This window comes from Podarcis melisellensis (assembly GCF_964234715.1).
Source record: "Podarcis melisellensis genome assembly, chromosome: 17".
NCBI classification, from domain to species: domain Eukaryota; kingdom Metazoa; phylum Chordata; class Lepidosauria; order Squamata; family Lacertidae; genus Podarcis; species Podarcis melisellensis.
The window spans coordinates 4,635,620-4,657,181 of NC_138534.1; the positions used below are offsets into that span (position 1 = coordinate 4,635,620).

The window sequence follows — 21,562 nt, forward strand, 5'->3', positions numbered from 1 at the left end:
CACGTAGATATATAGGTACCGCTTCAGTGGGAAGCTAAACGGCGTTTCTGTGCACTGCTGTGGTTTGCCAGAAGTGGTTTAGTCATGCTGGCCACATGACCTGGAAAAACTCTCCACAGACAAACATTGACTCCCTTGGCTAGTAAAGCGAGATGAGCACCGCAACCCCAGAGTCGTTCGCAACTGGACTTACCGTAACTGTCAGGGGTCCGTTACCTTTAACTTTTTATGTTCTCACTAGTTTTTTGTTTTTGTTCTCACCAGTTTTAAAGTGAGTTATAACTTAATGTATTCTTGCTATTGTAAAAAAAATAAATGCAGTACTTGATCTTGACAACAATGAAATATTATACAACAAACAAAGAAACCCGTCTCAGCACCCATGATTCCTTGGGGGAAGCCATGACTGTTTAAAGTGGTATGATACTGCTTTAAATGTAAGTTTACAAGGGAGAGGTTCCCTTTCATCTCTGTATCACAGCCAATCCCACACCACATGATTTACTGCTTCCTCCACCCCACAAGGACAAATCTACAGGACATTTAAATGCTTCCATACTTCCACCCTGGGAAGTTGACCTATCACCTGAACTTTAATCCGCTGGGCTTACAGCAGGCAATCTCCTCCCATCCCACCAGTTACATCCCATAAGGATAGTCATGCTGGGCTTTTCAGTTGCTCTTTGTATAGCTTATTTTTGTCCCAGTCTTGGGGCGCTGGTATCTCCCGATCCTGAGCTTCTGTCTCAAGGAAGGACCCGCCTGCAACAGGCCCGTGAACTGGCTCGACACCCCCGCTATGGCAGTTGTTGGATGGGAGCCTTGGGGCAGCTAGACGCCGGGTGCAGGGAGCTGGATGAGGAGCAGCAAAGCCGCATTGCAATCAAATTTGCCCATTGCCACCTCCAACGGTGAGTCCAGAGAGCTGGGTCTTGGGGGATGGGCTGGTGACAGCCAGTGTAATAGAGTGTAGTCCTAGGACAGGGTTTCCCTTCATCCCTAGCTAGCAGGACCAGTGGTCAGGGATGACTGGAATTGTGTGAAAACAACTGGAAACGCCAGTTTGGGAAACCCGTCCTAGAACCTGAGGTATCAGGAAGCAGATCCTCACCCTGCCGCTAGGTGAAATTTGGCTAGCCAAAGCCTCTCAGCTTAACCTACTTCAACAAACTCACCCAGCCCAACCTGTTGTAGCCTGGAACTGCACAATGCGCAGCTGATTTGTGTACTGGATGGGGCACAGCTGTGGGCAGCCTGAGGAGTTCCCATCGACACTGGTGTCTGTCCATCAACCCTAGTAGGACAGTCTAGGGTGATGTCTGCAGGCTCTGCAAACCCTCTGTGGTGTGGGATTTGAGGGGTGATCTGTGAGTTTGTTTGGGCCCTGAGTGAGAGCAGGGTGGAGCTCAGAATTGGAAGAAGTGTTGGGTGGGGAAGGATTTCAGCATTTACAGCAGTATTTTATTTTTAGTAATTTGTATTAATGGTTTTTATTAGGTTTTTTTTGTAACATTTGTATTATCATTTTCAGTAGCTCATCGGAGGTGACAGTGGAAGAGAGACATTGCTTGAACCTAAAGCAGGGGTTGGCAAGGTTTATCTTGCCTGGGCCGGATCGGTCCCGCGGAGTTCCCTCCATGGGCCGGATCACACCCGTGCCTGTGATTTTCGGTGTCTGCACATACACAGACATGATTTCCGGCACCGCGGAAGCAAGTCCCCGTGCTGTGCTGCGCCACACTGGTTTAGCACACCTCGCAAGCAGGCAGCTCAGTTTGGGGGCGGCTCGGGGGCCAGTCAAACAACCTCCGCGGGCCACTTCCCATGGGCCTTAGGCTGCTGACCCCTGACCTAAAGCTTCATGGAGGAGGAGCTTTTCCCCATTCTTTTGCTCACACCCACAATATACATTGAAAGTGCATCTATATCACTTTGACTGTCCTGACTACCCTGAAAGAATATGGAGAAGTGTAGTTCCCCTCCCCCCCCCCCCAGAACTACAGTTCCCAGCACCCTTACAAAACTACTGTTCCTTGTGGGATTCTTTGTAAGAAGCCATGTGCTTTCAATGTATGGTGTGGATCTTGCCTTTGTTTTGTCTGGGATGTCAAGTCAACATAATTCAATCCTGGCTGCACTGGTTCTCATTGTTTCATCTGACCAGTAGCTTCAGCTTATTCTGTGTCTTCTGCTGGGCAGATCTGGGAGGAAGTTCCCCCCCTGTGAGCCTAGCAGCTCCATCCTTGGTTGCACACAGGACATGGACCCAGTGGCCTTTGGGGTGTACACAGAGTTCTTCACCCATGCTCAAAGCATCTGTTATTTCCTGCACAATGAGGCCTGGCAACAACGAGCCCAAGATACCATGCACAGGTAAGGGAAATGGGGTTCTAGAGAGCAACTAGCCTGGAAGGGTAATTCTAGCTCATGCTTTGCATGCAGAAGTTCCCAGTTTCAATCTCCAGGGAAGGCTGGGAATATCCCATACAGTGGTACCTCGCGTTAAGAACTTAATTTGTTCTGGAGGTCCATTCTTAACCTGAAACTGTTCTTAACCTGAGGTACCACTTTAGCTAATGGGGCCTCCTGCTGCCGCTGTGCTGCTGGAGCACGATTTCTGTTCTCATCCTGAACCAAAGTTCTTAACCTGAGGTCCTATTTCTGGGTTAGCAGAGTCTGTAACCTGAAGCGTCTGTAACCTGAGGTACCACTGTACAGTCAAACCTTGGTTGTTGAACATAATCCATTCCGGAAACCCGTTCGGCTTCCAAAATGTTCAACAACCAAGGCGCAGCTTCTGATTGGTTGCAGGAGCTTCCTGCACTCCAGCAGAAGCCACATCGGATGTTTGACTTCTGAAAAATGTTTGAAACCCAGAGCATTTATTTCTGGGTTTTTGGCATTCGGGAGTCAAAACGTTCCAAAATGGAGGCATTTGGTATCCGAGGTTTGACTGTACCTGAAATCCTGGAGAGCCACTGCTAGTCACTGTAGGCAATACTAAGTTAGATGGCCCAATGGTCTGACCCTGTACAGTGGTACCTCTGGTTACAAACTTAATTTGTTCCGGAGGTCCGTTCTTAACCTGAAACCGTTCTTAACCTCTTAACCTGAGGTACTACTTTAGCTAATGGGGCCTCCCACTGCCGCTGCGCCACCGCCACTCGATTTCTTTTCTTATCCTGAGGTAAAGTTCTTAACCCGAGGTACTACTTCCGGGTTAGCAGAGTCTGTAACCTGAAGTGCTTGTAACCCAAGGTACCACTGTATAAGGCAAGTTCCTATGAAACAGCATGGGAGGGCAGATAGAATTAAGGCCTGGTGAGAGCCCTTTGGAACCACTAAACATGTTAGTTGGGTTTCCCGTGACTGCTTCTAGGCACTTGTATGGGGAGGTCCACATAGCATAATTTGCATGCAGTCCTGTGTTTCCTGGTGCTGCTTTGACCTTCCAGTGGTGGTTGATGCCCTTTGGGCCTAGTGAAGCATGAGAAGAGCAACTAATAATACACTGAGTTGGAACCAGAGATCACAACTGGCAGAGCCAACTAACTGGTTTTCTCACCATCCTCCTCCCTTAGAAAGATGCTAATCCTATGCATGCTTATACTGTACCTCTGATCTCAGTGCACTAAGCAGACCTACACAGGATTACTTTCTCTCTCTCTCTCTCTCTCTCTCTCTCTCTCTCTCTCTCTCTCTCTCTCTCTCTCTCTCTGAATCAATATCGTTCACAGTGATTCAGTGCACTTCCTGAGTGTGACTATCTTTAGGATGGATTCAATCACATACCAGCAAACTCAGATCGCACAACTATACAGTAGTTGATTAGGAGGTATTGCACTGCAAACTCACCTCCCCCAAAGATTGGGCTTTTTGTGAGATAGAAAGGGGTGGGAAAGTGCACAGCAAAGCATGGGATAAGACTTGCTTTGATGTCTTGTCATTTAACCTCCTGCAAACAAATCAGGATGAAAGCTCAATAACAGCTCCTTTGGAAGCATCCCCAAACATCAAGAAAGAAGATAGAAAGGAAGAGTGAGTTGTTACCGTGGGAGGAAACTGATGAAAAGAGAGTGGGTCAAGTGGTTTTTACGGAGGGGGGGGTAACACTTCCAGTTGCCCATAGCAAAAAAAAAATAATAATAATCCCCCCCTACCCCCTTCCTTTTTAAAACCACACTGCAGTCTCAACAGGTAAAGATGCCCATTTATATTCATCCAATCTGCACCAGCACTCCTGTAAGAGGACAATGTGTAGAGAGTTTCCTGCTCTTTCTGCTTGCTTCTTTCATTGCTCAGCAGCAGAGAGGAGAGCCAGGAGAAGCTTCAGGGTTGGGGGCCCTAACTGGAGCATTGGCAGCTGCCTGACCCTACCACTATCCCTGGACTGACAACCAGGATAGGAGGGGAAGGAGGTTGGGTGGAGGTCTTTGGTATGTCTAATTTTGTTCTCTTCCCAACCCTATGTTAGGGTAAGGTAAAGTAAAGGGGCCCCTGACCGTTAGGTCTAGTCGCGGACGACTCTGGGGTTGCGGTGTTCATCTCGCTTTATTGGCCAAGGGAGCCGGCGCACAGCTTCCGGGTCATGTGGCCAGCATGACTAAGCCGCTTCTGGTGAACCAGAGCAGCGCACGGAAACACCGTTTACCTTCCCGCCGGAGCAGTACCTATTTATCTACTTGCACTTTGATGTGCTTTCGAACTGCTAGGTTGGCAGGAGCTGGGACCGAGCAACGGGAGCTCACCCCGTTGCAGGGATTCGAACCGCCGACCTTCTGATTGGCAAGTCCTAGGCTCTGTGGTTTAACCCACAACGTCACCCGCGTCCTTCCTTGTTAGGGTAAAGAAGTTGCCAATTCTCATTATGAATGAAGTGCTCTTTCCTGTCTACTCCCTCCTCAAAGGCAGCTCCTTGACTAGCAGCTGGGTTGGACAGCAGGCAAGCTAAGCGTTGGGTTTCCATCTGAGCCACTGGAACCGGCAGCACCAAAAAGTAGGGCACTTGTTCTACATGGGGAGAGCTACCCCAGAGTGACACTCTTATTCCCAGCATTTCCCAGAGCAGACTAGCTTCAGTGTGACAGGATAGTCTAATTTGGGAAGCGTGGACCATCAGATCCGCTTAACATCAACATTTGTCTGGTTGACACTTGGTGGAAATCTAGAATAAGCGACTTGGAGCAGGGAGGGGAAGAGCAAAGCCGCGTGCTGTATTTTGACTTTCCCCCTAGGGAGTAATTGCAGCTCATCAAAATAAGGAAGCACAAGGCAGGGCTGGGGAACCTGTGGCCCTCTATACACCCTTGAAGGCCAACTCCCACCATCCCCAGCCAGCAGAACCCATGGTCAGTGAAGGACGGGAGTTGCAGTCCAGCAACTTCTGGGGGGCCACAGGTTCCCCACCACTGGTATAATGGATGCTGCCTGCATCTGACAGTTCCTGCTCCCTTGTTGCCCAAAATACTGTAGTTGTGGCATCGAAGCCCTCTTGGCTTGCCCCAAAGGACTCAAGTACTATATTTTTGGGTTTTTATAACGTGGGGGGTGGGGAGGTGTGATGGACTTGGAACCTGTATGGTTGGCCAACACAGTAGGGTGCAGGCACTATAGGGAACCTATTGTGTGGAATCCGGGAGTGAAAACTGGAGTCTGTGAACCCTAGCCCTCCATTGTAATCTAAAAATAAAGTATCTAGCCCTTGAAGGGCTGGCAGGTTAGAAGTTGTAACTTCCAGGTGGCCTTGAACCCTTTTAATCTCCTTTCTGAAATTAATGCTCTGATCCTATGCATGCTTAACTAGACATTAAGTCGTACTGAGTTCAGTGGGACTTATTCCCAAGTCAGAGTGCATAGAGTTGCAGCCAGATTCCTTCAAGGGATGAAATGACTTCACCCAAGGAGGCTGCCCGCAGACAGTGGCGTAGCGTGGGTTGTCAGCACCCGGGGCAAGGCAAGTAATTTGCGCCCCCTAACCCTAACCCCCAGATGTTGCGCCCGGTGCGGCTGCCCCCCCTGCACCCCCCACGCTACACCACTGCCCACAGAGCAGAATATCTGGGCTTCAGCACCTTTCTGGCACAGTGGGTAGGCTGTGTGGTTAAGATGTTCCTGGTCATAATGAATTGGTTCCTGCCTTCTCTGCCTGTTCCAGGCTGACGTCCTCTTCAGAGACGGTGGCCCGCCAGCTGGAATCCACCCATCAGCTTGCTGGAGAGATTGCCCAGGCACAGGATGCCACCTTGCGCTCTCAGGAGCAGATCCTGCAAGATGGGGAGCTGCTACATCAGATGCTGCGTGACTCCTCCCAAGGTAGGCTGGGAGTTGGGTGGTTGGGTAGGGATTATGATCCCTGAAACAAACAAAGCTGCATTATAAAATGAAAAGTTGTACAACAATGTGCTATGGTCCTGAAGATACTGTTGAACTACAGCTCAGATCATCCCTGACTGTTGGTCATGCTGGATGAGGGTGATGGGAGCTGGAGTCCAGCAGCATGGGGCGGGGCTTCCAGAGTCCTATGCTAGATTATTTGAGTTCTCATCCTTCTCCTGGGCCATGTCCAGAAAGTGGTGTTGGGAGATGAGTGTTCAGGCCCCTGGGCTCTCACTTATGGGGTGCTTCAGGGTTCCATCCTCTCCCCCATGCTTTTTATCATCTACATGAAGCCTCTGGGAGAGATCATTAGGGGGTTTGGCCTGGGTGTTCATCAGTATGCGGATGATACCCAGCTCTACCTCTCCTTTAAATCAGAAGCAGTGAAGGCGGTGAAGGTCCTGTGTGAGTGTCTGGAGGCGGTTGGAGGATGAATGGGGGCTAACAGATTGAGGTTGAATCCTGACAAGACAGAAGTCCTGTTCTTGGGGGACAGGGGGCAGGTTGGTGTGATGGACTCCCTGGTCCTGAATGGGGTAACTGTGCCCCTGAAGGATCAGGTGCGCAGCCTGGGAGTCATTTGGGATTCACAGCTGTCCATGGAAGCGCAAGTCAATTCTGTGTCCAGGGCAGCTGTCTACCAGCTCCATCTGGTACACAGGCTGAGGCCCTACCTGCCCACAGACTGTCTTGCCAGAGTGGTGCATGCTCTAGTTATCTCCCGCTTAGACTACTGCAACGCGCTCTACATGGGGCTACCTTTGAAGGTACTCGGAAACTGCAATTAATCCAGAATGTGGCAGCTAGACTGGTGACTGGGAGTGGTCACCAAGACCATATAACACAGGTCCTGAGAGTCCTACATTCGTATGTTTCCAAGCACAATTCAAAGTGTTGGTGCTGACATTTAAAGCCCTAAACGGCCTCTGCCCTGTATACTTGAAGGAGCATCTCCACCCCCACCTTTCAGCCTGGACACTGAGGTCCAGCACCAAGGGCCTTCTGGCAGTTCCCTCACTGTAAGAGGTGAGGTAAGGGAACCAGTCGGAGGGCCTTCTTGGTAGTGGCACCTGCCCTGTGGAACGCCTTCCCATCAGATGTCAAGGAAATAAGCAACTATATTACTTTTAAAAGACATCTGAAGGCAGCCCTGTTTAGGGAAGTTTTTAATGTTTAATGCTGTATTGTGTTTTTAATATTCGGTTGGGAGCCGCCCAGAGTGGCTGGGGAAACCCAGCCAGATGGGTGAGGTAGAAATAATTAATTGTTGTTGTTGTTGTTGTTATATTACACAGACATCCCTGCCCTAGTACCCCCTTTTCCTGAAACAGAACCCATTCCCCAGTGCTGCACTAGTATTAAAAACCAAACCCTCCTTTCAAATATGCAGATACCGGGGGAATTATCTCAGGGGTTGGGAACCTTTATCCCCTCATGCTAACCTTTGTGGGGTCACATACCAGTGGTAGATGAGGCCAGAATCAAAAGTGGGCAAAGCAAAGGGTGCAAGTCTTACCTTTGTGCCTTTGTACTCCAGCTATAACTGAGAAAATCCATTTGGAGGCTGCCAAATTTTGGCCTCACACAGGGCGTTACATTACGAAAGATTACCAAAGATCACCTGACAACACACTGCCTCTGCCTCTGGTAGTACTGTAAAATGTGAGAGAGTTTCTTTTCAGAGCTGCAGCAAGCAGGAGAAAGAAGTGATACTTTAAAATAAATACAGTGGTACCTCGGGTTAAGTACAGTGGTGCCTTGAAATTAATTAATCCGTTCCGCGAGTCTCTTCGTCTTGCGGTTTTTTCGTCTTGCGAAGCACGGCTATTAGCGGCTTAGCAGCTTAGCGGCTATTAACGGCTTAGCGGCTTTAAGAAAAAGGAAACAAACTCGCAAGAACTCACAAGACGTTTCGTCTTGCAAAGCAAGCCCATAGGGAAAATTGTCTAGCGAAGCGACGCAAAAACCGAAAAACCCTTTCGTCTTGCGCGTTTTTCGTTTTGCGAGGCATTCGTCTTGTGGGGCACCACTGTACTTAATTCGTTCCAGAGGTCCATACTTAACCTGAAACTGTTCTTAAGCTGAAGCACCACTTTAGCTAATGGGGCCTCCCATTGCTGCCGCGCCGCCAGAGGACGATTTCTGTTCTCTTCCTGAAGCAAAGTCCTTTTTTAAAAAATATAATATTTTATTAAGTTTTTTTTAAAGATAACAACATACACAAGAAAAAGAAAAAAGATACACATACAACAAAGAAACAACAACACAAAAAATACACAAAAAAACAAAAACAAAAATCCCTCTCTTTAAATTCTTATCTTTGAATCACTTATTTTTCTGACTTCCTCATGGCTCCCTTTTTTGTATCCCAATTTGACAATTAATTCAGCAAATTCAAAACCTGCTACTTTTACCCTTAAATATTTTACCTCCCAATTTTATAAACTCAAATTTTCCTTGTCACCAGAACCCCTTCATATTATTTTAATGTCATCAACATTCATACATTTTACAATGCTTCTGTAAATAAATTTTAAATTTCCTCCAATCTTCTTCCACCAACTCTTCTCCCTGATCTCGGATTCTGCCAGTCATTTCAGCCATTTCCATATAGTCGATTACTTGCGTCTGCCATTCTTCCAAGGTGGGTAGATCTTGTGTTTTCCAATGCTTTGCGATGAGTATTCTTGCTGCTGCTGTAGCATACATAAAGAAAGTTTTATCCTTCTTTGACACCAATTGGCTGACTATGCCCAGGAGAAAATCCTCTGGTTTCTTCACAAAAGTATATTTGAGTACCTTTTTCATTTCATTGTAAATCATCTCCCAGAAGGCCTTAATCCTCGGGCACGTCCACCAAAGGTGAAAGAATGTACCTTCAATTTCTTTACATTTCCAACATTTATTATCGGGCAAATGATAAATTTTTGCAAGCTTGACTGGGGTCATGTACCACCTATATATCATTTTCATAATATTCTCTCTTAAGGCATTACATGCCGTAAATTTGATCCCGGTGGTCCACAACTGCTCCCAGTCAGCAAACATAATATTGTGTCCTATATCCTGTGCCCATTTAATCATAGCAGATTTTACCGTCTCTTCTTCAGTAGTCCATTTCAACAGCAGGTTATACATTCTTGATAGTATCTTAGCATTGGGTTCTAACAATTCTGTTTCCAACTTTGATTTTTCCACCTGGAAACCGATTTTTTTATCTTGGTTGTAAACCTCTCTGAAGGAAAGTTCTTAACCCGAGGTACTATTTCTGGGTTAGCGGAGTCTGTAACCTGAAGCATATGTAACCCGAGGTACCACTGTACATATCTGCATGCCCCATGCTCTGTATCATCTGTGTGGGACAAAACTTATGGCTTGCAGGGGGAAGATAATAAATGGAACAAATGGAAATGGGATGCTTATGTTCTCTTTCCACCTAGTTTCTGGTTTTAGCTGGGAGAGGAATGCGGATGGCACCTTGCTGGCTTGCCTCTCTCCTCTGCAGGGGTGCGCCAGGCCTTCCGAGAACTGCAGGATTCGGCCTTTGAGCAGCGAGTAGCCTTTGCTGAGATCTTCAACCGGGTTACATTTCTGCACCGCTTTGTCGTTGGGGAGTCCAGCGCTCTCTACTCGATCTTCTTCCATCTCCTAAGTGGGGCTGCCAGTCTGGTGCTGACCTCTAGCCAACGGACTGCAGGAGCACGGTAAGGAAATGGGTGTGGATGGAAGATGCAAAAGATCCCCCTGGAGGAGAGACACTCCAGCCTGATCAAAACACGTAGGCTGGCTTGAGAGATGGGATGGGAGGATTTCTGACATGGCTGCCGCGTACCTCATTTTTTAAACAGTGCTCTTATTCCAGGCATTGGCCACCTTATTAGGACTATGTGCACATCTGGAAAGCAAAGAAGCTGCCAGTGGCAGCATATCCCACTAAAACACACATATTCTTCTCAGTGCTATTTTTCTAGAAAAAGAGGTGCCGGAACTCAGCATGTTCTCTTAGAATGGCAACCCCACTGTTTCTGTACCATGTTTTTAGGTTTTCGCCTTATTAAGTCCGTCAATTTAGCTAACTCCAGGTACTCACATAGTTTATTTAGCCATTCTCTTTTTGTTAGTATATTATTTCCTTTCCAGTAGCTGGCTATCAATATTCTCGCTGCTGTCCTAAAGCGCTTCCTTCTCTTAATGCCCCCCCCCTTTCTGTCTCCAGGTTTCCTCTGCTGACATTGGTGGGAGCAAACATTTACCTAGAGCGTGTCATCTGCAGCCTTCTGATGGATGACGGGGACGGGGGCCAGGACTTGACGGTATGGCCTCTTCCTGCACTAATGGAATCCGAGTTGGAGTGTGGGGCAGGGGAGGGAGCAGCGCAAGGTGCATCTCCCCAAACAAGCTGCCCCTGGAGTGAGGATTTGATGCTGATTTCTTCCGAGGCCCCGTCTTGCCCTTCAAGCGTAGGTGGCTTGATGGGAGTCTCAGCCCCCCTCCTTCCCCACGGCACTGTGGTGTCACCCTCACACTTGTCAAGAGAAGGCGTCCGCACTGGAGCTGGGAGGGGAGGGGAAATCTCTCTGTGCTTGTCAAGCTTTGCCAGGTAGTGTTTTGCAGGCATTTTCAAGCATCTATTTCAATGCCGTAAGATCTAGAAACTGGCTTTTCATTTCATTTTCATTTTTAAATAAAAACTACCCCTCCCTCCCTGACCCCTGCTGCACGTGACACATTTGCCAAACAGAGCAGGAGATAAACAACCATGGTATTTATTTTATATTTATTTCATGCATTTATGTCCCACCTTCTTCCTCCAAGGATCTCAAGGGGGTGTACATGGTTCTCCTCGTTCATTCCCCGTAACAACCCTGTGAGGTAGGCTAGGCGGAGAGGGAGAGAATAGCCCCCAACGTCACCAAGTAAGCTGCTTGGCTGAGTGAGGATTTGAACCCTGATCTCCCGTTGCGCTCCCCACTGCACCAATGACTTGAAAGACTGGAGTACTGACCCGACAGAGAGCTTTAGTGCATGCAGCGTTTCAGGCCAACCATTATTACACTGGCACTACCAATGTTCCTGAAAACTGGCAGGTTTGTGAACACCAGGTGCTGAGCAGAAACTTTTTCCAGGGCATCTAGATAGTACTATCCATCCGCAATGGTTACAAAAGGAATGGGAAACACGGGGCTACCTAGATGATTTTAGATTCCCAGCCCCCCTCATCCCCAGCCTAATGGCCAGGGGCGATGGGAGTTCTAATCCAGCAATATCTGGGACAACTGAAGTTTCTCCATCCTTGTCTTATGGGGACTGAAAAGCCGGTCCCCAGGCACACCACACATTTAAATTCCAAAGAATCCTAGAATTATGTCTTGCAGAACTACAGTTCCCAGCACACTTAAACAGCAGTTCCCAGGATTCAGGGTGCGTATGTGTGCTTTCTTATGTAGGGTGGGTGGACAAAGGCATGTTTCTTGTTAGCCCCACCTCCGAATCTGGCCTAGCTGTGTCCCCTTGACCCGGTCCAGGTGCTAATATATGATCTACCAAATGCTGGCAGTCCCACTGAATTGCACCCCTCCTGCCTCTCACCCTGTTCTTACAGGTTGCTGCTAATGGATTTTAAACCACTATAGTTGTAACAAAACTAAAATAAGCAAGAGGGATACAGGAGGAGGAAGAGGGAGTTGGGAGGACAGATCGCAACTCTGTTGGTCCCTCTGCTGCAGTGCTACAGTCCAACAACAAGACTTTGCCCCCAGCCAAATCTACTTTCAGGCTGAAAATTGTGCTGTTATCTCTATGAGTAATAATAGTCCTGAGGTTAATACGCTCACTGATCATGTGAGGAGGAAGCGAGGTGAGGAGGAAGGGCCTGAGGTTCCCCACACACTAATTGTTGTTTGCATTCCTGAAAGATGCCCGAGATACATGAATCACCAACTCTGTGGTAAAACCTGTAAAATAAGGCTGCCGTCCAATTAACAGCAGCCCAGTTCGTATCTTTCTTTTTCTCAACAATCCGGCAACACTACTGGCCTGTCTTTTAAGTAACCCTCTTATAGTTTTGGGGTGTGTTTTTTTTTAAGAACTTCTCTGGTGATGATAAGCGTTTTGTTTAGCATATCCTTAAATCCATTCTCCATCCCACCTTATCCGGTTTTCCTGAAGGTGGAAGCTAGACGTGACCACAGTCGGCCATCCCTACCCCTGCCCTGCCCTGTGCTTGCATTCCAGGGGCTGGGCTGTTGTAGATTCCTAGGTCCCTGTAGTTGTTTTGCTGCCACTGCCAACCAAATCTGCATTAAATGGGACTATAGAGGCGTGGCTGCATGTTGCAGTTTAAATAAGGAGAGGGAAATCTTAAAGCTGTATATCTGGCTGGATCAGTGGAAGGCAGCCTGTGATGATGGTGAGATGAGCAAGTGAAGCAGAGGACAGGCCCAGGGCTGTGTATGTTCTGGGTGTGTGCTGCTTTTTGTTATTCTTTTTTTAAAAAAACAAAAACAAAATCTAAATTCAGCACCAAGGTGACCCACATTTTCCACCACGAAAAACTGGATTTTGCAACCTGTGTAAATTATGCAGATTAAGCAGTCTTAAATAACCATATTTTTTGTTAAGTACTACCTTGCTAAGTAGGATCAAGGCTAGATTGGCAGGCAAGATGCTTTTGGGAACTAAAAAATGTAGGTTCCATTTTGCTTGGGTCTGTCACCCTCCAGACGCTCTTGAACTAAAACACCCATAATTCCTCACTATTGACTGCGCCAGCTGCGGCTGATGGGAGTTGGAGTCCCGACATCACCTAAAGGCCACAAGTTAGCCACCCCTGAATCTAGCTAATGTGCCTAAATATTGCTAAAAGTACAGTGGTGCCTCGCAAGACGAAATTAATTCGTTCCGCAAGTCTTTTCATCTTGCGAGTTTTTCGTCTTGCGAAGCACGGTTTCCCATAGAAATGCATTAAAAATCAATTAATGCGTTCCTATGGAAACCGCCTTCAGACCAGGTCCGGGGACAGTCTGTCCCCCGACCTCTTCTGAAGGCCGGCGGGGGGCGAAAGTCTTTGCTCCCCCCTGCCTGCCTTCCCGGGAGAGCGGAAAAGGCAGCGCTGCCTTCCCGCTCTCCCGGAAAGGCAGGCAGGGGGGAGCAAAGACTTTTGTCCCCCGCCCGCCTTCGGAAGAGGTCCAGGACCTCTTCTGAATGCTGGCGGGGGGCAAAAGTCTTTGCTCCCCCCGCCTGCCTTCAAAAGCCGTCCGGGATAGCGGGAAGCGCTTCCCTGCTATCCCGGACCGCTTTTAAAATGCTGGCGGTGGGGAGCAAAGCCTTTCGCCCCCGCCGGCCTTCCTGGACCTCTTCTGAAGTCGGGAGGGGGGGGAAAGGCTTTGCTCCCCACCGCCAGCATTTAAAAGAGGTCCCCGGAGATTTCCCTATGGGCTTTCGTCTTGCGAAGCAAGCCCATAGGGAAAATCGTCTAGCGAAGCGTCGCAAAAACCGAAAAACCCTTTCGTCTTGCGGGTTTTTCGTCTTGCGAGGCATTCGTCTTGCGGGGCACCACTGTAACCCATGCTATTAGCAACCAGTGAATTTTACAAGTTAATTATTATTTACTTAAATTTTAATTTTCCAGCTGATACTTGAAATAATGTAGGTCAGGTTTCTACCCCTCATAACTACTAAAAAGCACAGCAACCCTGTCCTCTTTTACATTGACTCACCAGGATGAGGACCAGGCCTGACCCATGACATTTTGCTTCTTGGGGGCAAGCTGGCATTTCCACCGCCCTCCATTTTACCAGAGTTGACTGGCCTAGCTGTAGACCCTTACTGCAACACTGCAGGACTGTGTCTACTAAGCACTATACCTGAGGGCATCAGGCCACGTGCAGAACAGGCCATGTGGCTGCCACAGCATTGCTCCACAACACCCTCCTGCCACACTGCCTGCCCCCAACACCTGTTGCTTGAGGCAAGGGAGGCAGCTGCCTCACTCCCCCTAAGGTTAGAGCCGGTTCTGATGAAGCTGGCTGATGAGAATGCCCCAGATCTGGAAAGGTACTTTGGGAAGGCTGATGTTCTAGGGAGAACTCAAAGATTGTGTTCCTTCTTATACTATATGATGATCTTTGTGTCTCTGGTTGCACTGACTTGTCTCTCTTCACTTTAGGAGAGAATCTCCTTCTGGGTGGGCCTATCACGTCGAGGTTTTGCTGGTCTGGGCTTCGCTGTGGTGACTTATTTTATCTGGATCTACAAAGACCCAGCCAAACAGAACCAGGAGGTACTGCAAAGTCTACAGCAGACCCGGACAGAGATCCAGAGGCTTCTGCAAGAAACAGGTAGGGTGGTTTTGGGAAAGGGCTCTCTGGGAAATTAGCGACCAAACCAAACAAATGCATATTCTTGCAAGTCAGCATGAAAGGGACTAAGTCCACAGAGCTGTATTGCTGATAGGCAAACACTCAGACCAGAGAAATATAATTGGTAGAGAGGGCTCTGTGTGATGTCATTTCCCCTCCTCTCCTGGAAAGGAAGAAGCATATAGTACTTCCTGTTCCTCTTATTTTGATCAACATTAGATGTGGACATGCCTCTGGTGGCTCCAGCATTAGGTGTATTCCTAAAGCTGGGTATACAGTAAATATAAGAATTTTGCCTGCATAGTTTTTATTGCTGCCTTTGCTGTGAACCAATGCATGATCATAAAGTAAGTACATCTTATTTTAAAACTTGCTTTACAAGTTCTTACCTGATTCTTTGCTAAGTGGTTTAAGAAGGAGGGTGCCAGCTTCCTTCATAGCTGGAGTTGCTCAAAATAAGGTATTACAGCCTAATTCCTATGCTTTCAATTTTGCTGCCAAGAGTGGGATTTTGAAACTCTGTTCAACCCACACATGTGGCTGCCTGGAGGGATAAATGGCAATGAATATATCCTCTCCCAGCCATTAAAATCCATCCCGTAGGCCCTCCTATCACCACTGAATTCCCTCGCATAAGACCTGGAGAGGGCATGTGAGGCTTTCCTTAGCACAGGCATGTCCAAAGTCCATTTTGGGGGCCTAATCTGGCCCCTGTGACAGTTTATTTCCTGGGGTAAAATCCCCCCAAAACCCTCAACAACTTCAACCCTAAAAAAGCTGAACAATTTCAACCCCCCAAAAAGCTCAACACAGCTCTTCACTTCATCAAATCTGGCCCTCTTTGAAAAAAGTTTGGACACCAGTGCCTTAGCAGATGGGAGCTAAGAAAAGGGCAGAAGCTGTTATTGGGACCCCATGCCAACCTGGCCTGACTCTGTTCCTCCTGTGTGTGCACTGACGTTCCCAGTGACTGATTCCTCCCCATCTCAGAGTCTGGGTGCTCACGCGATGAACATTTTCCATTTTGAAGGGGAACCTATGCATGTACACAACTCATTGCAAATAGCAGGTGTGGGGGTGGCTGGAGAACAGAGTGCTGCAGTTGCCTAGCAACCATCACAGAGCATCCCCCCCATGTCCTCTTCTGCCTTGCCTAGCAAAAGTGCTGAGTCAGGGTCTCAAGGTCCAGCAATGGCAAGGTTGCCTCTCTAGAAGTGACCAGGAAATGGGCTGTGAAGAAAGTAGAGCAAGTCTGGGTGGATTATGTATGAGTTACCCTCTAGTAGCCTTTCCTAAACTCCACGTTGCCTTCGGATCAGTTATGGAAGAAGAGTTTGGATTTGATATCCCGCTTTATCACTCCCCTTCAGGAGTCTCAAAGCGGCTAACATTCTCCTTTCCCTTCCTCCCCCACAACAAACACTCTGTGAGGTGAGTGGGGCTGAGAGACTTCAGAGAAGTGTGACTGGCCCAAGGTCACCCAGCAGCTGCAGGTGGAGGAGCAGGGAATCGGTTTACTAGATTACAAGTCCACTGCTCTTCACCACTACACCACACTGTTGAGCCTCATTCTCCCCTTAGTGATGCAGCATATTTGACCCAGAAGCCTCTTGGCTTGCAGCTTCCTTTTACACTTGCACTCCACAGACCTTGGAGGTTTTCTGCTCAGCTTGTGTGTGATCTCTGCTTGCAGAGAGGCTCCTGCCGAAACCGGAGCTCCTGCTTCTGGACTCCGAGGTCAATGCAGAGAACAAGGAATTCACGGACTCAGGATTCCCAAAGCTGCTGCCCTGCTCACAGCACAGAACTGCAACGGAAGTAAAGGAACGCAGGGCTGACCAGAAGAAAAGTGAGTGACTTACAGTCATACCTTGAGTTACAGATGCTTCAGGTTGCGTTTTTCGGGTTACAGACGCGCCAAAACCAGAAGTACAGGTTACTTCCGGGTTTCGGCGGTCGCGCATGCACAGAAACGCTAAATCATGCTTTGCGCATGCGCAAAAGAGTCAATTTGCAACCTGCGTGTGCACAGACGCAGCACTGTGGGTTGCAAACACTGCGAGTTGCAAATGTACCTCCCGCACGGATTATGTTCGCAACCCGAGCGTCCACTGTATTAGGAAGGAACTGGAAGGTGGCAGGTGGAGAGCTGATGTGCTGGGGCAAAGGGGAGGCTGAAGCACTGGTCTCGAAGCAGAAAAAACTTTCTTTAAAATTCCAACATCCCAGTGAGGCTCACTGGGTGGTCTTGAGCCAAATTCTCTCTTTTTCTCTCTCAGCCTAACCTACCTTGTAGGAGGTTGAAGCAGCATTTAGGAGGCAGAGCAGACCACAAACACAATTGTGTTGAAAGCTGTCTCTTACTGCTGCTGTGCTTCTGAGGTGGGGAACCTAGGGGTTTCCAGGTGGTGCGGTACTCCAGCTCCCATTGGCCATGCTGCCTGGGGCTACTGGAAATTGGAGTCTAGTAACATCCGGAGGCCCACAGGTTAATGTAATGCTGCCCCTGACGAATGAAACCACCAGGAAAAGGGCCTTTTCCATAGTGGCCCCAGTTATGGAACAGCTTTTCCAGACAGAATTCACCTAGTACCATTCCCGTGGTCTTTTCAGTACCAGGCAAAGACCTATCTGTTCAGCCAGACTGTTCCAATAACCCATGTCCTATCAATTTCTAAAATGTTGTGCTTTAACTTTTGGTTTGGGGCAGGCTTTTGTTTTCCCCACCCCGCCAGCTAAAACAAGTTGGCTTTGACACAGCTTGCATCCACGCTTGCCCCTTTCTATGGAATTGCTGTATGTTTGTTTGTTCGCCCTTGTGGAGCATCAAACTGTTCCAAAACATTGCATTCCAGCATTATCCCTGCTTTCCCTCTTGTGTTTTCTGTATCCTTGTCCTGTACCCACCTGGCTCGTGGCATGTTCAAAAAGATCAGTTGCAGCACTTGCCTGGACAGTAGGGCTAGGGCAGTGTTCCCCAACCTTGGGCCTCCAGCTGTTTTTGGACTACAATTCCCATCATCCTTGACCACTGGTCTTGCTAGCGAGGGATGATGGGAGTTGTAGTCCAAAAACAGCTGGAGGCCCAAGGTTGGGGAACACTGGGCTAGGGAACCTGTGGCCCTCCTGATGTTGTTGGGACTCCAGCTCCCAATAGCACAAGACGACATTCCAAGTGGTCAGGGATGATGGGAGTTGTAGTCCAACAGTAATTGGGGAGGGGACCAGGCTCCCTGCCACTGCTGTGCGGTATAGAACAGGGATGCCAGTGAGATTCCCATCATCCTTGACCCTTGACCATGCTGGCTTGGACTGATGGAAGTTGGGAGTTCAATAACATCTGAACAGCATCATGACGGCCACCCCCAATGTCAACAGCAAAAATGTGGTTGAGGCTTTTCAGGGCTCCTGTGGCATTAAATAATTTCCTGCCTGCTGGGTCTGCCCCTTTCATTTATTCCTGTTGACTAGTACCCCAGCAAGCAGGAAACTTTTAATGAAAGTTGAAAAGGACCTTTGCTGAATGGGATTTGCTTCTCAGTAAGCACCATAACAGGTTCTTGGCCATAAGGAAGGATATTGCTGGATAATATAGATCTGTCGAGAAGTGATCTGTGGATCTTCTGCTTTAATCCCACTTCTAGCTGATTCTAGGAAATGTAGTGACTTGGCAATTCAAAAGGGATAGTAACTATAAGCCACCTGTGAGGATATTTGGGGTGAAGTTGCTTCGCTTGCCTAAATATCACTTCTGGAGCAACCAACAGTCTGCCATTTTTCCCCCTTCAGTGGAAGAGATGTGGACTAGCTGTCCCAAGCGCAGGGGGCGTTCTCCATCCCGCACGCGACGTTCTCCGTCCCGCACTCGACGCTCCCGGTCCCGCCAGCGCTGTCGGACTAGGAATGTCACTGCCCAGCCGCTGGCAATCCCTGTACCTCTGGGGCCGGTGAGTTCACTGCATCTGCTATGGATATGCACAGAAACCCAACAGCTGAAAACCAAAGTTCCACTATGGGTCACTTGGAGGAATTCTGCCCTATGGATTAGACTTGAGCAAAGGCGGGCAGGGAGAGAACAAGAAAAGATTAGCCCCCTGTTTCCAAGCACAGCACTAGGAATTGGTTTTCAAAGGATTTGCCCCTAACCCCTTTTACTTTGACTCTAATTAATCAAAGTGGTAGCATCGGAACTCGGAACCCCTTTTTGATTCTATCAATTATTACTAACGTGAGTGGGTGTATTAGGTGTGAGGGGACCTGGAACCCAAAAAAAGGGGGGTAAAAGTAATAGTGGGTAGGAGTCCAGTAGAATACTGGAGACTGGAGCAATCCTCCCTCTTCCTGAAAAGCGAGATGAGCTTTTGCTCACCTTTGGCTGGACTTAACTGTCCAGGGCTCTTTGTCCTTTATAAATAATAATAATAATAATAATAATAATAATAATAATAATAATAATAATTTATTATTTATACCCCGCCCATCTGGCTGGGCCTCCCCAGCCACTCTGGGCGGCTTCCATAGAAACCAAAAATACAGTAAAATATCACACGTTAAAAACTTCCCTGAACATGGCTGCCTTAAGATGTCTTCTGAATGTCAGGTAGTTGTTTATCGCTTTGACATCTGATGGGAGGGCGTTCCACAGGGCGGGCGCCACCACCGAGATGGCCCTCTGCCTGGTTCCCTGTAGCTTTGCTTCTCGCAATGAGGGAACTGCCAGAAGGCCCTCGGCGCTGGACCTCAGCGTCCGGGCAGAATGATGGGGGTGGAGATGCTCCTTCAGGTATACTGGTATAAACTTCCCAAAGCAGCAGGGGCGCACATGCATGCTATCAGGGAGCCCTGACAGCAGAATGGGTGTTAAGCCTGGCACCCCCAAACTCAGCCCTCCAGATGTTTTGGGACTACAACTCCCATCATCCCTAGTTAACAGGACCAGTGGTCAGGGATGATGGGAATTGTAGTCCCAAAGCATCTGGAGGGCAGAGTTTGGGGATGCCTGTGTTAAGCTGAAGCGGCAAAGAATTGGGCTCCCAAGACACAAGGAGAACACACAGAATTCTATCAGGGAGATTACTTTGTGAGGACAAACTTCCCCCGACCCCAATTCCTCCTTTCATCTATAATTTTTTTGATGTGTCACTTTATTCAATTAAGGAAAACAGGAACAAGACTAAATCTTGTGTGTTCTTTTGCAAATCTGAGCTGACAGCTCAAAGCTCCTGTCCCAGTTATAGCATGGGAATAGGTGATCCCTTCCGTCCAGTAGGACTCATCTTCTGTTAGCTTGCATAGCTTCTCTCGCTTAGTATAATGGTGCAGTGCTTTGCATAATTTAGATTTTCTAGGAATGGTGAGGGGAAGGAGATGTACAAGGTTTTAATCTCCCTCCCTCCATGGAAACCTTAACTCAACACACACACACACACCCGGTGTGTGTATATTTCAAGCCACAGGGACTTAGGAACCATAGGGTGAAAAGGATTTCTTGTGTATTTTTGTGGAATGGTGGCAAGAGACTAGGGCCAGCTGCATGCTGTCTGTCACCACAGTGCGGAATGCAGTGTTTTGTTGCAAACAGACCATGGCTAAAATGTTAAGTTTTAGGGTTTAGAATTATGCATGCCAATGCAATAATTTTGCATTGGTAGCCAATGCAAAAACAAAACAAAATCACCTTCTTGTAAACTTAATTGATTCATAAAAGTTTAAAGTTCTTGAGAGAAGATGGCTTTTAAAAATGTTGACACAGTACTGCATTGCTGCAGTCCTACAGCAGACGGTGGTACAGCTTCTAATTTGGGAGTCCAGTGCAATTCTGAGAAACAAGGTTCTTGCGGCATCAGTTCAAAATAGAACGTCTGCACCTTGTGGGTACAGAGACCCTTAAACGTTTGGGGCAGGGACTACTATATGATCAGGCTTCAATCTAGTGTGTGGCTGTGGTAATTAAACAGCAGAGGAAGCAATGCTGGAATCTCATGCATGTTTTGCTCATTCCTTCCTCTCTTATTTGCTGTTCTGCTATAGAAACAAGCTTCCTTGTCCAAGAGAACCAGTACTCTTTTAGCATATCTCTGCTATGTGTAATTTGACTTTCGGATGCTGTTCACAATGCACTGGAAGTAATGTAGTTTTCTAGCTTCGAAAATCCTGTTTTTTGTCTTATAATGGTTCAAAAAGCAGGACCGCAAAACCAAAGGTGCTCAGAAGGGCACTTTAAGCCAAATCTCTCACTTCTTGCAGGCTCTGCAGTGCAGCCTTCGGAGCCAGAGATCCTTGGAAGTGCCTCGCCCTCCAATCCATCATTAAAGCTGGGCTTGCGAATGGGAAGACTCCAGGGATACACCTACGCGGCTGAAGGGGAGATTTCTCTTACGGCTTCCAGCTCTGGACCTTAGCAGCCTCAGTTCCAGCCAGATTGGGAATATTTTGGAAAGGAACAATACTCTGGGGCGTGTTTTGGTGTAATTTCATGCCCTGAATTGGGACAATGATGAGAGCAGGAATGAATTTTGCTGGACCTTAGCATAGAAGTGACTCCTCTCTGTAAGATCCTGAGCTACCTGCAGCAGGCAGTGACATTACACTCTAGGGCAGCCTTTCTCAACCTGTGGGCCCCCAGATGTTGTTGAACTACAACTCCCATCACCCCTACCTAGCAAGGCCAGAGCTCAGGGATGATGGGAGTTGTAGTCCAACAACATCTGGGGACCCACAGGTTGAGAACCACTGCTTCTAGGGTCTAGAAGTGCCCCCCTTTTAAATTTTTATCTGTTCAAGGGAAAGAACTCCACTCTTAATTTAGAAGAAATGTCATTTCCCCG

General features: G+C 48.0%; 1 protein-coding gene across 2 annotated transcripts; it reads left to right on the forward strand.

Moving 5' to 3' along the window:
- The first annotated feature begins 235 nt into the window (after positions 1-235).
- On the forward strand, positions 236-21,494 carry LOC309359979 (uncharacterized protein). Of its 2 annotated transcripts, none has more exons than XM_081894448.1 (9): positions 236-911; positions 2,200-2,373; positions 6,155-6,312; positions 9,881-10,079; positions 10,592-10,688; positions 14,543-14,714; positions 16,429-16,584; positions 18,525-18,682; positions 20,982-21,494. In XM_081894448.1, exons 1-9 carry the CDS (start codon positions 661-663, stop codon positions 21,045-21,047), a joined length of 1,431 nt encoding a protein of 476 aa, XP_081750574.1. In that variant the 5' UTR covers positions 236-660; the 3' UTR covers positions 21,048-21,494. The 2 variants fall into 2 exon arrangements, with proteins under 2 accessions (XP_081750574.1, XP_081750575.1); XM_081894449.1 differs by lacking the exon at positions 236-911 and adding an exon at positions 1,216-1,367.
- The last annotated feature ends 68 nt before the right edge of the window (positions 21,495-21,562 follow it).

Excerpts from the sequence above, each read along its gene's own strand:
- LOC309359979 (XM_081894448.1), top strand. The coding sequence starts at position 661 with ATGCTGGGCTTTTCAGTTGCTCTTTGTATAGCTTATTTTTGTCCCAGT. Across the intron at positions 2,374-6,154 it reads GCCCAAGATACCATGCACAG|GCTGACGTCCTCTTCAGAGA; the intron begins GTAAGGGAAATG and ends TGCCTGTTCCAG. Across the intron at positions 10,689-14,542 it reads ACGGGGGCCAGGACTTGACG|GAGAGAATCTCCTTCTGGGT; the intron begins GTATGGCCTCTT and ends TCTTCACTTTAG.